General features: G+C 39.6%; 1 protein-coding gene across 3 annotated transcripts in view; it reads left to right on the top strand.

Annotated features, from left to right (window-relative positions):
* The window catches only part of DYNC2H1 (dynein cytoplasmic 2 heavy chain 1), a 597,118-nt gene that overhangs the window by 101,686 nt on the left and 467,673 nt on the right, over window positions 1-27,759 (top strand). For all 3 annotated transcript variants that reach the window (XM_089687276.1, XM_089687277.1, XM_089687278.1), the window contains exons 18-29: window positions 1,345-1,472; window positions 4,993-5,108; window positions 7,188-7,315; window positions 8,322-8,471; window positions 9,915-10,120; window positions 11,711-11,866; window positions 15,834-15,948; window positions 20,564-20,734; window positions 21,198-21,580; window positions 24,388-24,520; window positions 24,782-24,899; window positions 27,155-27,267. In XM_089687276.1, coding sequence (XP_089543402.1) covers window positions 1,345-1,472; window positions 4,993-5,108; window positions 7,188-7,315; window positions 8,322-8,471; window positions 9,915-10,120; window positions 11,711-11,866; window positions 15,834-15,948; window positions 20,564-20,734; window positions 21,198-21,580; window positions 24,388-24,520; window positions 24,782-24,899; window positions 27,155-27,267 — 1,917 coding nt within the window. The remainder of the gene's footprint in view (window positions 1-1,344; window positions 1,473-4,992; window positions 5,109-7,187; window positions 7,316-8,321; window positions 8,472-9,914; window positions 10,121-11,710; window positions 11,867-15,833; window positions 15,949-20,563; window positions 20,735-21,197; window positions 21,581-24,387; window positions 24,521-24,781; window positions 24,900-27,154; window positions 27,268-27,759) is intronic.

Here is a 27,759-nt window from a genome sequence, read left to right on the forward strand (position 1 = left end):
CACTGTGGCTAAATGCCTTTGCGACTGGTAGCGTAAATTATTAGTACCCAATAGCTGTTATGTCAGAAAAGCCTTGAAAAACCATCTTCCTAAACATTAAATCCTTCTTTGCATTGAGTTAATCGTAAAAGATGTGGAAGGGGTTAATAGCCATTTTATGATAAACCTCTCTGTCTATATTCCCTCCAGTCCGAGCCAGTCGCATGGATACTGAGGGAGAGAAATGTTCGGAGGGAGAGCAAGTACACCGCTAGTGAAAGTCTCCCAGGACTCCCCTTGGGTGCCGTCCTTGATTCTGTCACGTGCCACCTCCGGCACTAGTGCCAGGGGTTGCCTACCCCTGCTGTAGGGGATATAAAAATATTTCACCAAAATTGCTGCATAAAGCTGGTGGAAAAGCTAAAGCACAACCTGATCTTATTTATTTATTTCACTTCCTCCTACTCTACCCCATTACTGTTACTTTTTTTACTTATTAACATACAGTGAGCCAGGCAAGCCTGGAAAACTTTAAACCTTTGTTTGGACAGACAGACCTACACATGCAATAATGAAATCAGCCAGCACAGTAAACACAATTCACACAATTTTGACACACAACTCCAGCCCCCTTCTAGACAGGGAGAACTAAAGTGGTTGTAAACCCTTACATATACCAAGTGAAGTGACTCATGCGTATATCAGAAGAACCAGGCAGCAGACAGAAATGACATTTAGTGCTCTGGATTGAAACAAGTACACAGTATGGAAGGATTTTCTTTGTTCATATTTCATGTCTGAGGTTTTCAACCACTTTAAGTTAGATTTTTCATATCCAGTTTTCAGAAAAGAGCATTTTAACAGGTAAGAAGCTTTTTTTAAACATTTTTGCAAGGACTAGCTTATACTTCTTTTAAAAGTGATCTGCAGTGGAACGCCTTTCAGAAGCATTTGACAGACGGCTCAGAGTTGATATGCCACCTTCAGGACAACTGTTTTAACCTTTGAAAAACCATAGCCCTATTCACTTGAATGGGTTTCATTTGGTGGCAGTGTTGCCTGCCAAACATGACCTGTGGTATAATTTGTGTCATTAAGCAGCACAGCCAAGGCATGTGTGCTCATCCCCTCCAGGGTGCCATGTTAGGCTATGGGGGGGGGGGGGGGGCCTTGTCACAAGCATAAATGAGTAGGCATTATCCCAATTTGACTGCAAAAGTAGAACTACATTTTAATAACTTACTTTAATGTATGTATCGGGGTGTGTGCATGGATCTGGAGGTTGCAAATAAGTTTTAAGGTACGGAGCACTGCACAAGGCTCCCACTGCAAGCTTACTTTTATCCCATTTGCATTTGTTGGCAGGAATGGGTAGTAATTGGTCAAGTGGATGTGGACACCCTGATTGAAAAACATTTACGTGACGTTCATGACTGGGAGAAAAACTTTAAGGCCCTTAAAATGAGAGGAAAAGAAGCTGAACGACTGCCAAGGTATTTTATTCTTGAGCATCTTTTTCTGATACCACTTGGTTTCAAGCACATTTTCAGACAACTGAAGAGACACAGAAAGGAAAGGAAATTGTATGACCTGTGCTACCTACCAAAATACTAATTTCTGGTTATCTACTTTTTTCTCTTGTGCTACACTATATAGCCAGAAGTATTTGCACAGCTCTCCATATGATTGAGTTCAGGTGTTTCCAGTGAAGGGTACTATTAATGCTTCAGCATACAAAGAGATTTTCCATAACAGGTAACTTCCATCCTTGTGGCAAGAGTATGGGAAATATCTAGCTGAAATGGTACAAATTCCCGCTGACACTGCAAAATCATGTAGAGAGGAGAAGTGGAGGCTGTTATAGCTACAAAGGTGGTGAGGGGAGGTCAAACCATTTCATACTGGTTTTTGAATGTGACAATGAGTTCACTGTTCTCCAATGGCCTCCACAGTCACCAGATCTCAATCCAATAGCACACCTTTGGGATGTGTTGGAATGGGAGATTTCACATCATGGATGTGCAGCCGACAAATCTGCAGTAACTGCATGATGCTATCATGTCAATATGGACCAAAATCTCTGAGGAATGTTTCCAACACCTTGTTGAATCTATACCATGAAGAAGTAAGGCAGTTCGGAAAGCAAAAGGGGGTCCAACCCGGTACTATTAAAGTGTACCTAATAAAGTGGCTGGTGAGTGTATGTGCCATGCCTGTGGGATCCCAGTGGAAGCTGTAAATCACTGTAGCAGACACTGATATTACAATGATCTTCATTAGCTTCCAGGTCTTGTATCAAAATCATGTAGAGAGGAGGATTGGAGGCTGTTATAGCTACAAAGGTGGTGAGGGGAGAGAGAGGGGGCATCTCCATATTATTATCCATAGTTTTAAGAATGGGATCTCCAATAAGCTTATATAAATCTGGTTTTATACATCATGATGTCTCTTGCTTAGCCCACACACAGAATTAGAGAAATCTCCCCCATTGTGGGTCTCCCCTATTGAAGCTAAACAGTGTGCTGACTATTGTAGTCTGACAGCCACAAAAATTCTACGGCAAACAATGTCAGCATCTGACTGCATGCAGGAGCTCTTTGGCTGAGAATTTTCTGCCTGCATGTTCAGCCGACGATTTTACGCCTGTTTCATTTGAAAAAGTGACTTTTGTTGAGCCAACAGGGACACCCATGGAATGAATTGCAGGAGATTCAGCAGGAACTGGACTAATTTTGATCCGTGTATGACCAACTGAAAGCAGAAATGTAGGTGTGGCAATTTTTATGTAGTCACTGCACCAACGTAAGTATATACACTCACCAGCCTCTTTATTAAGTACACCTGTTTACTTTCTTGGTAACACAAATTGCTAATCAGCCAATCACGTGGCAGCAACTCAATGTAGTTAGGCATCTAGACGTGGTGAAGACAACTTGCTGAAGTTCAAACTGAGCATCAGAATGTGGACGAAATGGGATTTAAGTGACTTTGAACGTGGCATGGCTGGTGCTCCCATGCGGGCTGGTCTGAGTATTTCAAAAACTGCTGATCTACTGGAATTTTCACACACAGCTATTTCTAGTGTTTACAAAGAATGGTCTGAAAAAGAGAAAATATCCAGCGTGTGAACAAAAATGCCTTGTTGATGTCAGAGGAGAATGAGTAAACTGGTTCAAGATGATAGATAGGCAACAGTAACTCAAATAACCTCTTGTTACAACCAAGGTATGCAGAATACCATATCTGAACGCACATCACGTCGAACCTTGCAGAAGATGGGCTACAGCAGCAGAAGACCACACGTGGTGCCACTCCTGTCAGCTAAGGACAGAAAATGGAGGCTGCAATTTGCACAGGCTCAACAAAATTGGACAATAGATAATTGGACAAACGTTGCCTGGTCTGATGAGACTCGATTTCAGCTGCGACACATGGTAGGGTCAGAATTTGGCGTAAATAACTTGAAAGCATGGATCCATCCTGCCTTGTATCAACCGTGCAGGCTGGAGGTATGATGGTGTGGGGGATATTTTCTTGGCACACCTTGGGCCCCCTAGTAACAATTGAGCATCGTTTAAATAACACGGCCTACCTGAGTATTGTTGCTGACCATGTCCATCCCCTTATGACTACAGTGTCCCCATGTTCTGATGGCTACTTCCAGCAGGATAATGCATCATATCACAAAGGTCAAACCATCTCATACTGTTCTTTTGAATATGACAATGAGTTCACGGTTCTCCAATGGCCTCCACAGTCACCAGATCTCAATCCAATAGCACACCTTTGGGATGTGTTGATATGGGAGATTTCACATCATGGATGTGCAGCCGACAAATCTGCAGCAACTGCGTGATGCTATATTGTCAATATGGACCAAAATCTCTGAGGAATGTTTCCAACACCTTGTTGAATCTATGCCACGAAGAATTAAGGCAGTTCTGAAGGTAAAAGGGGGTCCAACCCGGTACTATCAAAGTGTACCTAATGAAGCGGCTGGTGAGTGTATGTGCCATGCCTGTGGGATCCCAGTGGAAGCTGTAAATCACTGTAGCAGACACTGATATTACAGTGATCTTCATTAGCTTCCGGGTCTTGTATCAATTGGCTGCCATGCTCACTTGGCACGGGTGCCATTCAGCAATACTTTGCATTTTCTAATGCAAACCAGGGAAGTTTTGACTCCTGACAGATCTAAATCACGGTGAGATCACATTGTTTTACTATGCTTGTGTTTGGTAGTGGAATGAGTGCCTAGAGCTGTAGAGCTTTGCCCACAAATACCTTGAAGCAGTTTCCTTTTCACTACATAAGAGTATGCCCATACATTAAAGTGCCTGTAAAGGAAAATTATTTATTTTCAGCTGGGAAGGCTCCCAGCTGTCCGAATACAATATCACAGTGGGATGGATTCCCCCATCAACATCAAATGGGGGGGAATCAAGGCATTTTCATTTGTTCAACCTGGTTGAACGGAAAAAAAAATTGTAATAATGTATGAGCTGCCTTGGTAATTTTTTTTCCATTCAGTCAGTGGTTTGAATGGAAAAAAACTCACCAGTTTCCCCCGTCCACCTCGAATGTGTGAATCTTCCCACTGTATTATTGTATTCTGACAGCGGGGAGACTTTCCCGCCATCAGAAAACACTGATCAGTGCTGCAGGCTATAGCATGCAATGCTGATTATTCAGAAATTTTCTAAAAGGCTGATGGAACAGAAGTCTGTCGGTAGATCAGCTTCTGTTCAACCACAGTGCCAATACATGGATCAAAATCTGGCCGCTCCCAGCTGAACCAGTGGTATTTCGATCCACATATGGCCAGCATAGGGCCCAGTTTCCTTTGATGTGTCCAGCTCAGAGTTCTGTAGGTAACACTTGTCATGTAAGCTGTGCATTGTATGCATTGCTTCTCAGATTTTACACTTTAGTGTTACTAGTTAATATTTAATGTTGCACAATTTTATAATTTAACATGAAATACCAGCTTTATATTAATCATTTCTTTTCCAGCACTATGAAGATAGACTGCATGACCATTAACTGTAATCCAGTAAAGACCATCATAGATGATCTCATTCAGAAGTTGTTTGATTCTCTAGTATTATCTTTAAAAAGATCCATCCAAGGTAAGAAACACTGGTCAAAATGGAAAACTCCAGAATTAGTTCTGTGGAAAGTTATTGCAGGATACAGTATTCAAAATTATATCAGTTTGAGACACTTTATTTAGAATTGTTAGCAAGAATTATTTTAGAAATCCCACAATGTGCAATTTAGTAAATAGATAAATAAATTACCATTTTCATTAGAAGAGGTTCTAACAGAACATTTAGCTGTAAAGATTGTTTACAAATTACAGAATTACAAGTGATTGTTTATTGTTATGTGTATGGTCAGTATTAAGCCGATAAGAGTAGTATGTATTTTGTGGCGTGGTTATAACATTGTAACATGATATTTAGAAAATGAAAGTGATTCTATAGCCAAAAGGTTTTTTACCTTAATGCATTACCTGCATTAAGGTAAAAAAACCTTCCACTAGTTTCCCCCCCCCACTCCCCGTCCTAAATATTTACCTGGGTCCGTTATTAATCCAACACTGTGCCTGTCTGCAGCAATGCTGGTTCTCTGTCTCATCTCTCACAGGCTCAGAGACAGCAGCGAGAGTATTTGGCTCCTGCTGCTCTCAATCAAATGCTGGGACCAGGGGGTGGAGTCGAGCCATGTTGTGTGTGTTTGTGGTTGCACACAGCCTGGCTCTGGAGCGAGCCTGCACATGTGCCACCAAAGGAAAGGAAGCGGCACAGAGCAGGTAAGTATAACATGTTTGTTATTTTAGCAAAAAAAAAAAAACCCCACAAAGCTTTAAAACCAATTTAAAGGATTAGTTCACCTTTTAACAAAAAATAACAAATGCACATTTTTTTTGCAGGTAAAAAGAATGTTCACTTACTGTTTTTTGTTTCTGAAGCCCCTAAAGCATTGCAGACCTGTCAGTGTATCTGTCTGCCCATGCAAAACAGGGCAAGCAGATACACTGACAGGAAGCCTCAATGAACTGCCACAGCGCTTCACAGCACCATGGTAGGTCATTAAGAACTACAAGCTGACTGTCAAAAAGGCCATCAGGACTTGTAGTTTTCTTATTCACAGAATGCAGAATGCAGTCTTCACGGGACTGAGATTGAGCTCTGCAGTCACTTTTGCAGCAGTTGTTTTCTTATTCCCGTCACATTCCTGTCCTTTTGTCGCTTATGCTTATCAGATGATGTCTTCCCGGAAACTCTATATGCCGTCATAACCTTTGATACTGTGCCTCGTGACACAGCAAATAAATTGGCAACTCCAGTCACAGAGGCACCAGATAAGCGGGCAACAACAATTTGCCCTCTTTTGAAGCTCAGTCAGCTCCACATCATTAGCCGCGCACACAGTGAATGCTAAAAGTGAGACTTTCCAACTGTTAGCTAGGTGTCTCATCGCACAGCGGAAGAAAAAGAATGTTACATCACTTCCGCTTTCAGCGCAAAACATATTGTCACTTTCACACCTGCAAATCATGTAGTGTTTCTATTTTTTTTTTTTTTTGCCTAACCTCTATTGCCACTCCTTCATCTCAACATTTCATAACTGAACAGGTTTGAGTAAGTAACAAGGATATTCTCCTGTGAGTGTGGGTACCGGAGTAACAGCCGGCATCCACATTTTTAACTTCAAAAGCTAAAAATAAAGCAGAACTAGACTAAGATAAAACTTTATTTTATTTTGGATAGACTGAGAAAGCGCTATAACTCCTGTCCCATTGGAGAAGTTTTTCTTTATTTCCTGCCCACAGCCAGAAGAGAAAGTGAGGGAAAATCGCTTCAATGTAAGTGAATTCCTGGTTGCACAAGGGTCAGCAAAATAGTGTCCCCATTGGAAGACTTCCCCTCTATTCTTATTTTGATGATAACCTAAAACTTTGGATTTTCTTACGCTGATAATGGTATAATGGCTAACAGGACAAATAGGTATAATGAATCTCCATGGGGTAACAGACCGCAATAAAAACCTGACGGGTTCTAAACCATCTCCACTCTATCCAAGCCAAAGTTATACTTTAAATAATAATCATTGTCCTATTGAGTTTTAAACTACTGGACATTGGAAACAAGATAAAAAGTTTTTTTTAGGTTACTGACCTCTTCATGGTTGTCTCTTTTCAGCACAATTGCATGAGATTGATAGTTTTGTGTCCGACGGAATGGAGATGTTGTCCAGCCGACCCCAGAGTATTGAAGAGATTGGAGAAGCCAACAAGAAACATGGAGAGTTGAAACTTAAGAAACCTGAGGTGCTATTTATTATCCTCATGCCAGTTATCCACACTGGGATATAACACTTCCATTTAAACTCACTCCGCTTCCTATAAACACCATATTACAGAATACCCATTTGGATGTTTAAACCTGAACTCCAGGCAAACCGCTAAATACACAGCTGAAATATGTATATGGTAGAGGAGCTTTGACATACCAAAGAATGACCTTTTTACCTGTCAAAGGATTTGTATTTCTGCTCATCCAGTCCTGCAATTTACACAGTTCTGTTAAACCATACAGCAGGGCAGGAGACACGATTTTCCCTCTGCTCTGGTTATGTAACACTTAAAGGTCTTGTCGCTTTCCCAGCCTGTGACTAAACAGTGAAGGAAGAAACAGCAGATTGAGCTCATCCTTCTATTACTCAACTCTCTCCTCTTATCAGAATCCTCCTTTCAGCAAGTGGATCAAGACTGCCTTTTAGTTAAACAAAGCCATGGGGTTTCATTGTGCCTCATTACAACCTTTCAGCCCCAGTGTCCTAACAATTAGTGACATCATCAGTTGATAAGGAGGATGTTGGGCGCCTACCCAACATCCTTGTCTGCCCTCTGCTACCCCTCTCTATCAGCACCGATGAAGAGACATGCTAAAATACTAGACAGTATGTGTAAAGGAGTATTTGCTTTGGAAAACTACAGCAGCCCACAGATGAGTCAGTTTCTTTTGTTCAGCCAGCGGGTTGAATGAAAAACACTGACCTGATTCCCCCATCCACACATTTGAGATTTCCCCACTGTTAGAATACACTGATCAGCTTTGCTGACTATAGCCCGCAGTGCTGATCAAGACGGAAAAATCTGACGGTGGTTGTACACTAAAACACTGGTCTAGACAATTATAAAGCCAAAAAGCATGCCTCGCTTTTTTGCATATTCCAGAAAGTAACATAAGATTGTGACAGCAGTCTGTCCAAAGTTAGCTTCACATAGATGAAGTCTGAATGTGTTTTCTTGCTTAAAATATGTTTTTTTGCAGATACTTCCTTTATTTAAAGACGCTGAAGATAAAAACAGGTTACTGCGCTCAGTGGCAGGAAGTGGCTTGGATACCATTAGTAATCTCAGGGCAAAGTGGGATAAATTTGAATTAATGATAGAGAGTCATCAGCTAATGGTGAAGGAGCAGGTAAGAACGATCTTCCTCTTCACCCTTCCCTCCCCCTCTCCCATTCCTCCCCATCTTGCTTCCTCCCTCCCATTCCTCCCCATTTCGCTTCCTCCCTCCCATTCCTCCCCATTTCGCTTCCTCCCTCCCATTCCTCCCCATCTCGCTTCCTCCCTCCCATTCTTCCCTATCTCGCTTCCTCCCTCCAATTCTTCCCTATCTCGCTTCCTCCCTTCCATTCTTCCCTATCTCGCTTCCTCCCTCCCATTCCTCCTCATCTTGCTTTCTCCCTCCCATTCCTCCGCATCTCATCTCCTCCCTCCTATTTTTACCCATATCCCTTCCTCTTTCCCATTCCTCCAAACTGTACTTCCTCCCCATCTCACGTCCACCCTCCCAATGCTCCACATCTCTCTTCCTCCCTCCCATTCCTCCCCATCTAATTTCCTCCCTCTTATTCCTCCCCATCTCACGTTTTTCCTTCCCTTTCCTCTCAATAATACTTCCTCCATCCCATTCACCCAAATATCTTTACCTCCTTTCCTTCCCATCTCACTTTCTCCCTCCTATTTCTCCAAATCTCACTTCCTACCTCTGATTCCTTTCCATTCCACTTCCTCCCTACTTTTTCTCCGCATCTCATTTCCTTGCTTCCTTTCCTCCTTATTTCCCTTCCTACCTCCCATTCCTTGCCTTCTTACTTCCTCTTTCCCATTCCTCCTAATCTCACTTCCTTGCTCTCATTCCTCCCAGTCTCACTATCTCCCTACCATTCCTCCACATCTCAAATCTTTCCTCCCATTCCTCCTCATTTCCCTTCCTCCCTCCCTCCCTTCCAGTCCTCACCTTCTCACTTCCTTTTTACCATTCCTCCCAATATCACTTCCTCCCTCCCATTCCTCCCAATATCACTTCCTCCCTCCCATTCCTCCCAATATCACTTCCTCCCTTCCATTCCTACCCATCTCACTATCTCCCCCCCCCATTCTTCCCCATCTCCCTTCTTCCTTTCCATTCTACATAATCTCATTCCCCCTCAGTTCCCCTCCCATTCCTCCTCATTTCCCCTCCTCCCTCCCACTCCTTCCCATCTCACTTCCCCCCTCCTATTCTTCCCCGTCTCCCTTCCACCTTTCCATTTCATCCAATGTCACCTCTTCCCTCTTATTCCTTTTCATCTTGCTTCCTACCTTCCATTACTCCTCATTTTCCCTCTTCCATCCCACTTCTCAATATCCCATCTCTCCTATTCCTCCCAGTCTCATTTTCTTCCTTCCCATTCCTATTTTCATTCTGCCTTTTTAAAGAGACAAAACATGGGGAAATGTGCATGTATCACAAAGATGTATTGAATATATTCTGATCAGGCGTACAACAACAGAATATTTGATCATTTTTGATTATTCACATTGCTAACAAATCCAGTCATAGTTCTGTTTCTTAACTTCTTAAATGTCCATATAGATTGAAATAATGAAGGAAAATGTGAAGGCAAGAGTAAAGATTTACACCCAAGAACTAGAAAAATTCAAAGCCCGCTGGGATCAGTTTAAACCTGGCGATGATATAATTGAAAGTGGAAATGAAGACATTTTACAAAAAAGTGCTCAGTCTATAAAAGAGAAGAAAATGGAGTTTGATGAGCTTGAAGCAACAAAGAAGAAACTGATGTAAGCCAAGCCTATTTTATGGAATGTCTATATAAGAAACATAGGCAAAACTACAACATAACGTTTATTAGTACGTTATTGGTCAAAATAGTTTCAAGACAGAGTTTAGATGTTGAAGATTATCCTGTAGTTACATTCTTCTATTCTTTCAGGGATTCCGGAAGGAAAACGTCCCGTGTATAATGTCCCGGCTATATGAACTTTGACTAACAAAGTAGACCTTACACTAAACAATTCCCTATCCAGGCTAGATACCGCCTCTCTCTGTTTTAGCTCTTTACAGTTTTGCTTTAACTTAAAAATGTCTCTCTCTAAAATTATGGGAGAGCAGGAGAGTGTCATGTGTTTCTCAGTTACTGTCACACTGGAAAGTAGACAGGAAGTGAGGCAAAATCTCTAATGGCAACAGAGACATCAGTGCAATTTTAAGGGGGTGTTCTAGTCTCCTCCCTCATCTACTAAAAAAACAAAAACAATTGCTGTCTGTGCTGTTGGAGATATTCCCTCACTTTTTGTGTATGAAACCATTATCATAGCGACAGTAATGGCTCATTTAAAACACAATGTGCATTATTGTGCTTGTAATATGTGTACACTGATGTTCACTGTAAACATGCGCACTGCTATCCTTGTTCTAAAATATTGCAGTTTACTTTTTTTTTTTTTTTTAACTTCTTTGCAATCCTATTCACAGCAGCATGTTGTGATGTATTCACATATCCAGTTTTTTTTCAGTGCACACCAATGCTGCTTGTTGCTGTGAACTGAAGCCATAAGGCACAAAGAAGATTGCCTTTGTTGGAACTGTGTTGAACAGCTCTGCTCAGTGCAAACCAACGGTGCTAATGTGAATGAGCCCTAAGTGAGGGGAAGTATCTCCAACTAAGCCCTGGATAGCAGTAAAACTTGACAGGGGTTCTAACCACTCTATCCAAATCTAAAAACAAAAGTTGGACTTGCACTTTAATATTAAACACTAAGCATGTCCTTTGATGCTGCCTCAGTAGTAGCCCAGAATAATTGTATTGGTTTGGACTACGCTTGAAAAGTGGAAATCTGTTAATGGACCCATTCACACCAGGAAGTTGCAGTAAAATATACTACAAATATATAGACTGACTTAATGCAACTTACATTATTGTGCAACATAATGCAAATGTGCTAAATGCACTGTAGCAGACCGACTAGGTGTCAATGAGCTCTGAGACTTAACCAATCATAAATACACAGGTCTGTCTGATTTGTATTATGAAGAAACTCCGCATGGGATGTGTTCAGCAAGATATTGATACAGATTAATTCACCTACTTGATTATGAACACTCTCTTTGCAATAATAGTCATGTAACTGTAACAGTTTTACACATATTTCCATCAGATTTACCATTTTAGGGTTGTTTATCTCTAAGTAATAGTCCCATGGCATGTTTTATATTGGTTCAGTGCTACTTTTTAGTAACAAAGGGGATCATGTATGAATGAGACTTTAGGAAATGTCTCAGTAAGCAGTATGACATTGCTACTATTTTTTACTGCTGCTTGACAAAGCTGAACAATCTTCTCATGTTTGTAATCATATCACTTCACACAGTGAGGACTGTCTGCATTTTGAACTGGAGGCTCTGGACTTCTCCATAGCAGAGGAGATACGGCTTGATATTGACGGCTGCATGAAAACCTGGTCTCTGTATGAAGAGTTCTATCAAGAATTTAATGATAAGGCAAGAGAAGACTGGATCTCTTTCAGGTACACTAGCTCCTTAAAGTGACTTAACTACCACATAAATGGTTCAATTTCTTTTTGTAAAAATTTTGTGAAATTTCTAGGTAACGCATTAGGTCCAGGGCCTTAAAACCTGTCTAGTGTAACCAATTTGTATAATAAATTTTTTGTAGAAGGTATGCAGTTGCCAAAGTGACTATGTCTGCTGCCAATGTGACTATGTGTGACTATGTTTTTAGAAACTGGTATAAATCCAGATGAGGTAGCTTACTGCAGACCTGTCTCTTTGTTAAATATCGTTTTTAAGATCATGATGTTATGGCGAAGCATTTCAAAAAATTAATTAGAAACCTGATACATAAAAGTCAAACCAAGCCATGTGTCCCTTTAAAAATAGTAGTTCCTAGCTAGTATTTATGGGAATATATTACTAGGTCCCTAATGAGATTAGAGTTTAAACAAAATGTATTTCTTGTCCACTGAGTGGCATAATAAATCTTTAACTTTCAGGTTATACTGCTTGGGCACTGGCAACCAAAAAAAAAAAATGTTCCTAAGCCCAGAGTATAACCCTCTGACTACTAGCAGTTTTTTTGCTAGTGTCCTAGGAGGATTATATCTTATTACATTAGAACATTTTTTCTGTTTTTGTAAAGGCTAATTTATTCAATAGTACTTTTTTCTTAAATTTTTCTTCAAGCAACACTCCTCTCTACTTCCCCTTGAATCAGCAACTATCCAGTGCTGCCATCCTCTGCCTGGAATTTGAGCTTTGCATCTGGATCCTGATGGCTGGATATTGTGGGGCTAGCCTGGAAGAGACTTTTGGGAACAGAGTTTCTTGTGGGCCGTTTTCCACACCCAATTTTTGTGAGTTAGTTGTGGAGTCCTTTCCAGGTCCAGAGCCACTGGCACTGCCTCTGTGCTTGCCATGTCTCTGAATACTTAGCTTAGTAGGCTTGTTGAGTCAAGCATCAGGAACTCCCTCTTTTATTGGTCACTGGGTGCCATTTTTTCCCATTTCCCAAACAGTTTGTTTCTGTAAAGGGTTAAAGTACAACTGTAGGCTTTTGTATGACGGTCTAAATAAGTACCTAATCCAATTACAATGTGATGCACAAGCCTCATGAAGTAAACAAAAACTTATTTTACCTTACTTGGTCCAACATCATCTAGCTCTTTTCCCTCCAGCCTAACTGTCCCTAGCCTGCCCCTTTTATTCACTGGACTTCATGTCTTTAAATCATGGAGGCTTAGGCATTTATACATGTGCATAACTCTTTGCAAGAGGCAGCCCACTGCTTTCATCAGGACTGAAGGCTTTTGAGAGAGCACCTAGGCAGGGTACTGTGATGTTTCAGGTAGCTTTGTACAGTTCCATGCTGGCCTGTCCCATACCTCCAAAATGAGGTATGTAATGAAAACAGGTTTCTTTTAAAAACTTAATTAGAGAATTGATGAGGAGCACAGGGAAGAACAAGAATATCAAAATATAAGCTGAATAAACATCTTTACCACACCATTTTTCTTATTCTTTGTCTCCCCTATAACATAGTTTTATTACCTGTAGATTCATTACTTTTTCCTTTTAACAAAGTGACAGTGCTGTTCAGTTCTGTGGTGAAATTGCTCAGCTGTGTCACCTGGTGGACAGGGTAGTTTTAATTAGACAGCTATGCTTAAGTTCCCATTCACACTTGATCGTTTTTCAGCTCGAAGCTCAACAAGTAAAATCCCATTATTTCCAATTGCCATGCAAATTTTATTAGGTGTTTTTTCAGGCATTTTTCATTTAGGCGGTTTTGCTGTCGCTGATAGAAATAGAAATAGCTGCTGTATGAGATGAAAACGCCTGAATAAAATGCTTGAAAAAAATTCTCATTCCCACTGTTCAGGCGTTTTCCATTCAATTCTATGGGGACACTATGCTCAGATCTACCTGAAAAGTCCTTCTTTAACCACTTCCATACAGGGCACTTTTACCCCCTTCCTGCCCAGGCCAATTTTCAGGTTTCAGTGCTCTCACACTTTGAATGACAATTGCGCGGTCATGCAACACTGTACCCAAAGTAAAATTTTATCATTTTCTTTACAGAACAAGAGCTTTCTTTTGGTGGTATTTAATCACCACTGGGGTTTTTATTTTTTGCTATTAAAAAAAACCATGTTTTTCTTTGTTTTTGTTATAAAAGTTTGCAAATAAATAATTGTTCTTCATAAATTTAGGCCAAGATGTATTCTGCTACATTTCTTTGGTGAAAATAACCCAAATTAGTATTTATTATTTAGTCTGTATGAAAGTTATAGAGTTTACAAACTATGGGATATATCTGAAAATTGATCAATCCTGAAGTACTGACAGCCAATCTAATTTCTTGAGGTCCAAGAATGTCAGAACAGTACAGATATCCCCCAAATGACCCCTTTTTGCAAAGTAGACAGTCCGACGTATTTCATAAGAGGCATGGCGAGTTTTTTGAAATTGTAATTTTTTTGTCATCATTTTTCGGAAACTGAAGAAATGAAAAAAATTATTTTCACTATTTTTTTTTTTTTACATACTGTCACCAGTGTAGTACAGCGTCATATAATTGAGATGGTGGTGATCAGGGACACTGACTGGTGATAGTACGAAAAAAAAATAAAATTAAAATTTTGTTATTATTTTTAATTTTTTTTATTACATTTTTCTCTTTTTTTAAGATTTTTTTCTCATATTTCACTATGACCAAAGTAGTATAATGTTACTATAGTAACATTGTACTACTTTGGGGAAGTGATCAGTATTTTTTTTGTTTACACAATTTGCTTATAGCAAAGAATTACTTTGCTATAAGCAAGAATTTTACCTGAATGAAATCGATTTAATTCAGGGTTTTTTTTATGTGATTAGCTGTGATTTGGCCATGGCTAATCACATGACACAGCTGAGCTGTAATTGGTCCAGCTTGTGCTTGTGATCGCTGTGACCATTCACAGCTAGACACACTAGTATACAATTGATGGCATGAAAGGAAGCCATCCATTGTATACTACTGTCATGTGACCTGCTGTGATTGGTCACAGCAGGTCACATGGTACTGACAACAGGGCCAATACACAGATCTGTCATCGGCCGTGTCTGAGGTACACGGCCGGTGACAGATCGCACTGCAGCGCGGCCCTGCGGGCATGCACAATGCGTGTTCCGGAAAGGACGCCACATGGCGTCCCCCCGGGGGGACGAGCTGTTCGCCCAGCCGCTATCTGGCTATAGGCCGGGCGGCAACTGGTTAAGCAACAGGCATTTTGCTACAGGTGACAGAATGCTCAAGTGGGAACAGGGGCAATTGTAAATAATGGCATTTTACTTGTTCTTGAGCTTCGAGCTGAAAAATGCTCAAGTGTAAACGGGGTCTAAATGAGATTTAAGTAACGAATTAAAGCCTACCTCTGTTTGACATTTTTATGTTCTACCAATAGGTTTTTTGGACAGCTTGGTTTATGTTTAAACAGGAGAGAAAAATATTAATGAAAGCCTGTAAAATGGAAAAGAAAATTGTAAACAAAATACTACTACTAATTACAGGTTTTGACTTCATACAGTTGCCAGAATATAGCATTGTTCGCTACAGCGAGCCTTTAATTTGACAAATTTTTTTTGTAAGCAGTCATTTTACAGATTTCGGTTCATTGATTTTTAGCATGGAGAACAAAAAAAGCCATGGCAATTCTGCTATCACAGCTGGGCCATCATGGCGGCTGGAACTGCATTATACTGCAGGATCAGTTAACATAGGCCAAGTATTCTTGTATTGTGGATCAGACTACTCTGATTGCCCACCAAACCCAAAACAGCTCAACCCACACTGAAAATGACAATTAGTATATACTGTATTTATTGATGTCAGCAATTTCCTAATTTGAGTTGAGTTCTGCATTTTAATTGGAGCACAGTTGTTCTTTGTTCTCATGGAGGATGAACCATTTCAACCATCTGTTTCATTCCCAGGAGCAGATATTACAGCTTTGAGGAGTTTTTGCTGTCTTGGCACGACAGACTGAGGAAAATGGAGGAGCACACTACCATGTCTGTGAAGTTACAGGCAGAAATTGACAAATATAAGGTACATCATTTGGGATTTTGAAGTCATTTCTTGCTGAGATCTGTAAGGAGCAGCAGATGGCTCTATTCTGAGCATAGTTTATATGGGAATCTAATTGTATTGTAAGTGTGTAATTACTTCTGGATTAAGAGAACTAGAGCCATTATTAGGGTAGTTTAGTCGTTGATATGGGCTCAGATGTTTTCTTAAAGTTACTGAACATCATCCTAAAGACAAATTAAAGCGGTAGTAAGGATATTTTAAATTTTCTACTGACAGTAGAAAAATGTGGTACCTTTTAGGATATATTTTTTAACCACTTGACCTCCTCCAGAGGATTTACCCCCTTCCTGACCAGGCCATTTTTTTGCTATATGGCACTGCATTCCTGTAACTGACAATTGGGAGGTCATGCAATGCTGTACATAAATTAAATTTGTAAGTTTTTCCCACAAATAGAGCTTTTTTTTTGGTGGTATTTGATCACCACTGGGTTTTTTTATTTGTTGCGCTATAAACAATAAAGACAGCCAAAAAATAACAATATTATTTACTTTCTGCTTTAAAACATATCCAATAAAAAAAATAAAAAAATCTAATTTCTTCATAAATTAAGGCTGATATGTATTCTGCAATACAATACTGAATTGTCTGGATAGCTAAAGCCACATGGTTCAACAAAGCCTGCTTTGGCTGCTTCCTCAACATAGGCAGCTGTGTTCTGAATGAATGACCACCGGCACACGCTGATTGGCTTCTACTGTGACAAATCACAACAGAAGCAGCATGCCGGAAGCATGTGTATGCCCCCTAAATCAGGATGTGCAAAATCACATATATATATGATTTTGCACAGAGCAGCCGCCCCGTAGCACTACATCTGCTATAGGGTGGTCCTTACTGGTTAAAAAATTCTTAAATACATTAAATGTGGGCTCATGCGAAAACTTTTGACCATTGATTTCTGTCAAACAGGGATGGCCACACACTGATTGAAATTTGTCAGGTCCCTGCTGAACTGGTCAAATTTAGATCTGCTGGAAGTTGGAAAACATTCCTTGATCAATGGCTGCCACTAATAAGTTGCAGCTGCTGATCAGTGTATTCCAACAGTCGCGGGAATCCTTGTCCGAATACAGTGTCCCAGTGAGGGGACTCCTCCATCTACCTTGTTTGCTTGGATGGAGGAATCTGTTAATTTTCTTTCAGCTCACTAGCTGAATTAAATCAAACTGTCTATAGCCAGCTTATATATTCCACAATATTGAAGCCACAAGAGCAAAGCAGAGCTAGTAGTTGAGCAAGCACCTTAGTGAACACCTGAGAGAGCACACAAAGTCAAAAAGCAGGGCCACAAACTGGTGGTGTAGGGGTTCCACAGCAAAGTGTAGGAAATGCCAATACACTGGCAAGATGAAGACATGTAGTTATGAATCCTTGATGTCCACCATATGTGTGTCTGTATACCTATGATATGATCATTAGACTGTGAATGCCTTCAAACCACAAAGTGATGTAAGTGGTCAGGTGTTCTCTATAAAAAGCTGTATATTCATCATTTATGCAGCAAATCTTTAGGATTCTGAAGAAATCACATATCAAATCATACTGCTTCTGCTGTGATTTGTCACAGCAGAAGTCAATCAGCGTGTGCCGGCCAATGGATGACCCCCGGCACATGCTGATCGGCAAGGAGATAGACATGTTGAGGAAGCTGGCAAAACAGGCTTTGTTGGACCATGTGGCTTTGGCCGTCCAGACAATACAGTGGTTTGGATGGATCCTAAACGTTCAGAAATCATTTCTGCGACCAAATCATGTGGAATATCTGGGTCTTATCCTGGACACAGTGCAGGCTACAATGTTTCTTCTGCTGGAGAAATTCAGACTCTCCAATCTCAGATTCAGACTATCCAGTCCAAGAGTCATCATACTCTTCACTTTTGCATGGGAGTCTTGGGTCTTATGGTAGTCTCCTTGAAAGCAGTCCTCTTTGTTCAGTTTCACTTCATAATTCCACAACACTTTCTGTTGTTGTGGGACAAGTCCTTCAAGCCTTTGAAATTACCACTTGGACACAGAGATTCAGTTTTCCCTGGCTTGGTAGCTCAGGAATCAGGCTGTAAAATTGGTGAAGTCCTTCCTTCCCACCTTCTGGAAGATCCTCACAACCTGTTGGCTGGAGAAGAGTCCAGGGCACATTGTAAGTTAATGGGACCTGGTTTTCAGAGAATTCTTGTCTCATTATCAGGATTCTGAAGCTATGGGTGATATGGCTGTCTTTAAAACATTGGACTATCCTGTTGGAGGCTCATACAATTTGGATTCAGTTTAACTGCAGCACAGAAACCATCTTGCTGCGGCAAGGAAGGAATATTACATAATGTCCTGGGCAGAATTTCATGTTGCAGTGTGCTTTTTAGACAGCGGGCAGGCAGACTTCATCAATGTCTGGACCTAGGAGGAGTGATACCTATACCCAGAGGTATTGCCAGACCTATGTCATTGATGGGTAGCACTGGATGTTCACCTTCTGGACTCCAGGTTCAACAAATAACTAGACCAAATTTTCTCCAGGTCAATGGAATCTCTATCTAGTGGAATCAGTGGATGCGCTGGTGACTCCATGTGATCAATACACCCTAATTTACTCCTTTCCTCCCCTGAAAAGTGGTGGATGCCTTGTGGGCTCTATCAGTTTGTCCAGATTCTTTCTCAAGAACTGATTTACCATTTTGCTTTAAGGACACTTGTTTGAAGCCATGAGGTTCTGAGTGACGGGCATCTCTGAATTGGTGTTTCTACAGTATTAAAAGCTAGAAAGTCTAATTTCTGAAAGGTCAGACATGAAAGGCATACTTCACATGGTGTGAGTATTGGGGCTTTTTCCCCTCACAGATTGTCCTTACAGCTGGACCTCGACCAGGATTATTGAAGGTCAATTTTCTGCCCTTTCTATCTTGTATCTGCGACTTTGGTCTCTCCCTCTTGATTAGGACCTTTTTACAGGGAGTCTCTCATGTAGCCGTTGTCGTTCCCCTGTGGCTTGATGGGGTTCTGAATCCGATTCTCTGTGCATTTGAGAAACCACTGTTTCAACCCATTAGAGACATTCCTTTCTTACTCGGTGGTGTTCCTTGCAGCCACCAACATCTGTGATTTGAGTTTCTAAACTGGTGACGTTATCCTGCAAGGAATATTTTATGATCTTGCACAGAGACAAGGTGGTTTTGAGGCCCAAAACTTTCTTCTTACCTAAGGTAATTTCTGCCTTTTTACCTCAACATTAAGCTTCAGAAAAACAAATTCCCTTTTGGTCATTCCAGATGGTGAGATGTAAGGCTAATACCAGCTTAGCCTAGTTCCGATTTTTTTGGAAAACATTGTCTGGGGAAAAGTGTGCTTTATAATTGTTGTGTTTGTACTTGATAAATTAATAAAAGTAAATATGTAAGGAAATACCCTGTAGTAGTTCCTGGTTATCACCTCTTTATATAATTCATCCCAGATGGTCCCTGTACAGTTCACTGACTTTTCTTTTCTCCATCTCTGGGTGGCTCAAACAGAACATCATTGAGGTTATAGTTATAACGGATCTGGTTCCACCCTTTTCTGTCCACACACACTCTGCTAGATCTGTGCTTCCTGTGTCTTCAAAGGATGAGAAAGAGAAGTGGATTTTTGTAATCACTGTAAAACCCTTTTCTTGGACTGCTTTGAAGGATATAACCCCACCACCACCTTTAATGATTATTCTTTTGGTACTGCTTTGCTACATATGTGAGGCATGCTGGTGGTAGTAGGCATTATCCCAGGCTGACCTACAGGTTTTTGTTTGCCAGTGTTCAATCCTTCTGTAGGCGGCAGTATAACCTGAAAGCCTTTCTCTGTCCCTCAGAGGACTCCAAGAAAAAGATTTTATGGTAAGTGCCAGTATCGCTTTTTAAGTAGTTTCACGTTTTTTAGGCTCGGTATAACGTATGTTCATATAGGATGAGGAACGGAAAGCTGGTGTTGTTACAGAGCATGCTGGCATCTGGGGTTAAAGTAAGGCTTCTGTTCATGTGGAGCTATAGGAGGGTGCTTTTGTTCAACACCTACTTTGCTGATATAGAACGGTTCTTGGTCACATGCTGAAAGAGTGATAAAAATTTATTTGAAAAGTAGCTTAAAAAGGAAAAATATTTTTCACACACTCTCAATTATAACAAAGATCATTCCACAGCCATGTTGCTTTTGTCTTTATAAAAAATTAAGTGTATTCGGCTATATAGAATACATTTCCCATGTTCTGCACTATATATGCCCTTGTTATTTTTGCAGGTCATTAGAAATCATTTATCATTGACTGGTGCAGAAAGTTCTTTGGCAGTTCAGAGCACTATTTACCATGTGTCGATAAGCCTCCTAGAAACATTTAGACATTAGAGCAAGGACTTTTAAAGACTAAATGATCTGATTGCAGAGTGAATGGCAAAGGAAAATAAGTCTAGTAAGATGCATTTACATGCCAACAGCTGGGTCTCATCTAAATTATGCAGCAGAATTGTGTCAAACACTGAAGTATAATGATATATACATATTGTTATTTTTGTTTTGCACAGTTAACATAATTGTCCTGCTGATTTTTTCACAGCTGGTGGTTCCTGTCCTTAAGTATGTTCGTGGCGAGCACTTGTCACAAGACCATTGGCTTGACCTCTTTAGACTTCTTGGACTTCCAAAGGGAACTACTTTGGAAAAGTTGCTGTTTGGAGATTTACTAAAAGTATCTGATATGATAATATCAAAAGCTTCAGAACTCAAAGTGAGTATAATGTAAAGATACTTTAGGATTTGGGTCAGTGCTGAACTGCAACTTCACACCTGTAATCAGCTTAAATTGAAACAGTTGGAAATAATGTTGGTTTTGTATTTATTAAAGTATCCCTTTTGTCAGTTTAATGTGGCAGTTGGGCTGCAGATATTAAAAGCAGATACCTAGAGGTACCAGCAAGTGTGCACACTCACATGTACAGTGCTCCAATGGCTCTGAAACCCAGGGAGCTTCAGCTTGAGATTCTTGTGATATCATTTTAAATTAAATTTTAGGTGCATTTTCCCTGCAGCTGACCCATTATATAAGCAGCTTTTACATTCCCATAGACTTATATAGGAATAGAAAACTTATCTGGCATCAAAACAGGTCCTAGACATGACTATGTTTTGTCTTCTTTTTCTATTTTCCTGTTTATATATTGTCATAATGAATTTATTTTTAAAATTGCTAGGATTTGAACAGTCGAGCCCAAGGAGAAATAACAATTCGAGAAGCCCTACGAGAACTGGACATTTGGGGGACTGGTGCGGTGTTTACCTTAACGGATTATGAGGACAGCCATAAACAGATGATAAAGCTAATTAAAGATTGGAAAGACATTGTCAATCAGGTGGGGGACAACCGTTGTCTCCTCCAGTCTTTGAAAGACTCTCCCTACTACAAAGGTTTTGAGGATAAAGTATCCATTTGGGAGAAAAAACTGGCAGAACTCGATGAGTATCTTCAAAATCTCAACCAGATTCAGAGGAAATGGGTCTACCTGGAGCCCATTTTTGGTCGTGGAGCCCTTCCAAGAGAAGAAGCTCGATTCAACAGAGTTGATGAAGACTTTCGGTATTTAGCAGTTTGCCCAGTAGAATGTTGTGCTGATCTATCTACATTTAATATACCTCAAAATATGCTTGGCTACATTTACTGTCCTCCACTAAATAACACTTGTCTCTGTTGGCTATTTCAATATCACACTTGGCTTAGGCAGGCCATAGATGATGTCATTTTCTTTCCTGCAACCATGGATGTTGATGGGGAAATCCCTCCCGCAGAGCTATTGTCTTCTTCTGGCGGGAAGGGGGCGAGGGGGAATGCGGGGAGCCTTCCCTGCAGGGAGAGCACAATGATTATTGCTATCGGCTATAGCTGCTATCATCAATTGCATGCTAAAAATACAACCTGCTGGTTTTACCCAAGTCAATTGATGGATTGACTTGGGTACAATCAGCCTGCCCATACAAGGATCAAATCTTGGCTGATCCGGCTGAACCGGATGAGATTCGATCTATCTATGGCAGGCTTTAGAAAATCTAATCACCACAGTTTAGCCAGGCTACTCAAGACAAAAAAAAGTGTGACTGCTATATCACTCTATGCATATTTCATCAGTATCCATCCTTTTTTGAAAAATAAATTTTCCTTCTCATTTCTGCATAAGTTGTAGTCCTGATGGGAAACTGAATGAAATTATTGATATCACAACCACCTCCCCTTATATAACATTAAATTATAGCTATCCAAACCCATTCATTTCAAAATCAATACTGTCAAACATATTTCTTAGTCGCATACACTTTACCAAAAAAAAAAAAGGACATCTCTCTTCCAAAGCATTTTTATATGGCTGTATCTGTTGCAGTCCATATCAACGTCAGCCACTGGAATGAGGGGAGGGTGGGGTGGTGGTGGGGGGGGACAAAGCTGCTACCTTGCCATGTTGTATACATGACAAGAAGACAGATTCTGCATCCATACAGTACACATACTTTATCATTCCGAGCCTAGCTTAAAAACAAGGTTTAGAAAGCATCAACAATGAATTCACAAAGTTTCATTGCTTTAACACACAGCAGTGCTCATTATGCACCTTTGTGCACTGCGGTGCCATTCATTCTGAATACTTGAAATTCTGAATGAACCCTGTAATTTATATTCATTCTGAAGGGTGGATCAACAGACCTTTCCCAATTCACTTGAATTGTTGTGCACTCCATTGCTAACAATTGTGTATGTGCCTTTGTTAGTTTGTTCTGGGCTTATAGGAGATAATTAATGGGGTGTCTTAACACAACACACATCATCACACCACAAATATATAATTGGGTACTTTCAGGCTAAGTGAACTTATCCTTTTCACTTATACATATTTAGTGAGAACTCGTTCACACCATGATGCAGAGATGGCAGTTTTTCTGCACATGTTCTGCAAGGACACAACAAAATCAATTGTTCTCTATGTTCCCTGTTCACACCACAACACTAGTATCACATGCAGATTTTTTTGCACAGGAACCTGCAACATATTGAAGCGTGAATGAAAACTGATATAAACTGATGTCTCTGAAAGTGAAATCTGCATGTCGACCTCCATCAGTTTTTCTGAATATATGGCATGAACAAAGCCTGGGATGTCAGTCGCAGCCTTTACTGTTTTACATCCAGCCAGCAGATTCTCAGTATTCTGGCTGCACCTGCACGATATCTTCCCAAAGAATTCCAAGAAGGCCATCTTCTGAGCAGCTCCAGCCTCAGGATTTGGCTCTATAGAACCCCAAAGGAAGGCCAGAGCACTAAACATTTCTTGATAAGTGTGCATCTAGGGAGGGTCGTCAATTTGAGCTCAGTGACTGGATCAAAAGGGTATTTTGTTTAAAAGTCCCTAAGTAACTGATAGGCTTATTTATTTAAAGTAGCTGACTTGTATATTTAAATATAAAAATAGCCCATTTGACTGTGATGCATATATATTAATATAAAATTGTGATTTTTCTTGACCTTTGATTTTATAACTTTTATTTCACATTTTGTTGGCATTTGCTGGATTTTTAGGCTTGAGGATTTTCCTATAATAAACAAGAATTGTATGTGTGCAATGTATGTGGCACGAGGGAAGAAAGTCTTCCCTCTTTGTTTATTATTAGTGAACCATTCCTAGTGACACTTCAGATTTATGTGTCCCCCACAGAGCTTTTATCGTGCCTAATCATAAAGCCACCTTTTACTTTGTATAACTCAAGATGAGGATGATTCTATGTGACTTTCAAAAAAGCTAGTATACGTGCATTTTATGTAGATTATGCTGTATATTTTATGTGTAGAGTAGCATTGCTGCATCTTGATTAACTGCCAGCTTATTCCTGGTTTTCATGTGAAATTCTCATGATAGTGGTATGCAGACACTAAAGCTGGCTGTAGATGAGTTGTTTTTTTTTTTTTTTCTTGTTTAGCCAGCAGGCTGAACAGAAAAAAAAATGAAGATATTCCTCAAGGTGGATGGAGGAATTCCCCCTGCTGGGACATTGTATTCTGGAAGCGGGTCCCGGCGCTGTCTGAATACACCGATAAATGGCTGCAGTCGATTGGTGATCCAGTACCTAGACAAAAGTATTTACATATTTTGAACAAACATTCAAAGCACTTTAAAATAAGCTCTTGTTCCCCTATGTAGCTATAGGCAGTATAGAAAATGTCTTCAAAATTCTCAACAGAGGCACTGAAATTGCAGCTCTATTCCTCTTCACTTTATATGGAAGCAGAATCTTGGCAGCCTGCCAGTCCTCTAACGTAACCCAACTTTGGGTGCTCGTAAGCTGTAAATATACTGTATTATTTTGTCACATCTCATTCTGCTTTTTTATTATTATAAACAGGTCTATAATGTCAGATATAAAAAGAGACAACAGAGTGACAATGTTGACATCACGGGTTGGAATAAGAAACTCTTTGATAACTATCCTGGATCAGCTTCAGAGATGCCAGAAATCCTTGAATGAGTTTCTGGAGGTATAACATGCCTATGTTTGTCGCACATACAGGGGTAGATTTACTAAAACTGGTACACTCAGAATCTGGTGCAACTGTGCATGGTAGCCAATCAGCTTCTAACTTCAGTTTATTTGGTTAAGCTTTGGTAATGAAAGCTGATTGGTTTCTATGCAGAGTTGCACCAGATTTTACACTCTTCAGTTTTAGTGAATAACCCCCAATATTTCCTTTTTATCCCAGATCACACTTTACAATGTGCCCCTTGTTTTGCCTTAACAGGAAAAGCGTTCAGCTTTCCCCCGATTTTATTTTATTGGAGATGATGATCTGCTTGAGATACTGGGCCAGTCCACTAACCCCACAGTCATCCAGTCACACCTTAAGAAACTTTTTGCTGGTAAAATTATTAATGCATATATTATTCCAATTGATAGTAATTGATGAATTTTATCTATTTTTCTCATTGGACATTGGGGGTACAGCAGACCTCAATCTATGTGTTGGTGGTTGTAGAGGTCTGGACAAGAATGTTGCCCTTCAGAGTTACTATGTCAGAATGATGATCACTTATATATCCATAGTTATACCAGCGATTTATTGTTTTTATGGATGGGTTAAAAGGATTGTAAAATTAAATTTTACTTATGCTACTGTAAACTGTTAAAAGCTTTCATTATTGTAGAACTGCTTTATTTGAGAATTTTCCATGTTCAATCAAATTTTCCATGAAGCACAGAATGCTGCTGTGCTGTCTAGACTACAGATGTCTAATTTGAAATCTAGTTAGAATGCAGTAAAGTGGCAAAATGGACCAAAGTGTCCTTCATAAAAATACAGTCAGGCACACCATTGCCTTACATTTTCGCACTTCCATTATAAATTTAACAAAAAAGGCATTTATTTTAAATGTAAAAAGTGCTGTGCAAATAATTCTATTATGCTTCCTAAACCTTTATACAGATTTCATACAGCTGGTTCAGGCTTGTTAGCACAAGTCAAGTGTGGGCCTCAAGTGTATAATACATGATTCAGTAATTTTAGGCAGTATTTGTGTTGTAAATAGGTGATAATGGATATGCCGTTGACACTTGAAGTGATATTAACCACTTGCCATCCTGAGGATTTATACCCCCTTCCTGACCAGGCCTCTTTTTGCTATTTGGCGGTGCACTATTTCAGCTGGTAATTGCGCGGTCATGCAATGCTGTACCCAAACAAAATTGACGTCCTTTTTTCACACAAATAGAGCTTTCTTTTGGTGGTATTTGATCACCTGTGCGCTTTTAATTTTTTGCGCTATAAACAAAAAAAGCGAAAGCAAAAAAAGATATTGTTTACTTTCGGCTATAAAAAATATATAGTAAACTCAAAGTTGGTTATAAATTTAGGCCAAAAGGTATTCTGCTACATGTTTTTGGTAAAAAAAAATCCCAATAAGTGTATATTGATTGCTTTGTGTGAAAGTTATAGCGTCTACAAACTATGGTATAAATACTGCAATTTACGCCATTTTTTACTATACAGCTATGCACTAGTTTAACTGACAATTGCTTGTACATGCAATGCTGTACATAAATAAAATGTATGTTCTTTTTTTCACACAAATAGCACGATCTTTTGGTGGTATTTGATCACCTGTGCGCTTTTTATTTTTCGCGCTATAAACAAAGAAAGACCGAAAAAAAGACAATATTTTCTCATTTCTGTCATAAACAACATCAAAAAAACTCAAATTTAGTCATACATTTAGGCCAAAATGTATTCTGCTACATGTTTTTGGTAAAAAAAACAAGCAATAAGTGTATATTAATTGTTTGAGTGAAAGTTATAGCATCTACAAACTAAGGTATAGATAATGGAATTTACACCGCTTTTGCCTTCTGACTGCTCATCACATTTCTTGAGGTGTTAATATACCAGGACGGTACAAACACCCCCAAATGACTCCTTTTTGGAATTTGACCCCTTTTTTTATAGTAAAAAAAAAAAATTCCTTTATATATATATATATATATATATATATATATATACTGCCATTTGGAAACGCTATAACGTTCACGTAAACCAACTAATTTACACGTATTGGTAATTTTTTTTTCTTTTAGCAAAGACATGTTGCAGAACACATTTTGGCCTAAATTTATGACAAAATTGGATTTTTACATTTTTTTTTTACTGGACTTGTTTAATAGCAAAAAGTCAAAAATATAGTTTTTTTCTTAAAATTTACGACTTTTTTTTATAGTGCAAAAAATAGAAACCCCAGCGGCGATCAAATACCATCAAAAGAAAGCTCAATTTGTGGGAAAAAAAAGGACATACATTTCATTAGAGTGCAGCATTGCATGACTGCGCAATTGTCAGTTAAAGTAACGTAGTGCTGTAACGCAAAAAATGGCCTGGTCAGAAAGGGGGGTAAATCCTCAGGAGGGCAAGTAGTTAAAGGTTGAAAAAGTTCTGAAATGATTTATCTTTGTCTCATTTTTTTACATCACTGAAACCTGACATTTTAACAAGGGTGTGTAGACTTTTTATATCCACTATGTGCCCATACAGCTGACAGGACCTCTTTAAATGGGTTATAAACCTTAAATACCTTCTACCTTATTTAGTTTGCTGATAAATATTGTATTTTTCCTATCCTCCACACAGGAGTGAATAGTGTTGATTTTGATAATGACTTCAAGAACATAGTTGCCATGAAATCTCTGGAAGGTGAGGTTGTTCCATTACAAAACAAGGTCCTGGTCACTACGGATGTTGAGGTGAGATATAAGAATATAGGTACCAACAAATCACATTATTAATAAAACTCAATGTATTGGACCTGGTGGAAGAATAGCGACCGTGTTGCCCTAAGCTAAAAGCCTGATCCCATATGTCTTCTTTCCAGATGATAATATAAAGGCTTTCAGTAATCTTTCTTTACTAAAACCTGTATGAAGTGGTAACATTAATGAAACTAACTATTTAGAGGCCTGTACATAGTTTTCAGTATTTTCTCAGAAGCTCTGAACACGGTTGTTCTAATATAAAGCTATTCATTGCAATAAGGAAACTTGAGTTCTGTCTGGCCATCTGCTGTGCCTCATTGTTGGTCACTGAGGCTGCTCATCACATCTCATTTAGAACTACCCATCTATTTGCTGAAATTTTGTCAAATATGATTTACTTAAACCACCACCTTTCACTGGGCTAAACTAGCCACAGACATGAGAATGCACTCACCTGGTCATCTACTGCTATTGCCATTCCCC

This window comes from Staurois parvus, unplaced genomic scaffold, assembly GCF_062004578.1.
Source record: "Staurois parvus isolate SC_StPar_1 unplaced genomic scaffold, SC_StPar_1.0 ptg000422l, whole genome shotgun sequence".
Classification (NCBI taxonomy): domain Eukaryota; kingdom Metazoa; phylum Chordata; class Amphibia; order Anura; family Ranidae; genus Staurois; species Staurois parvus.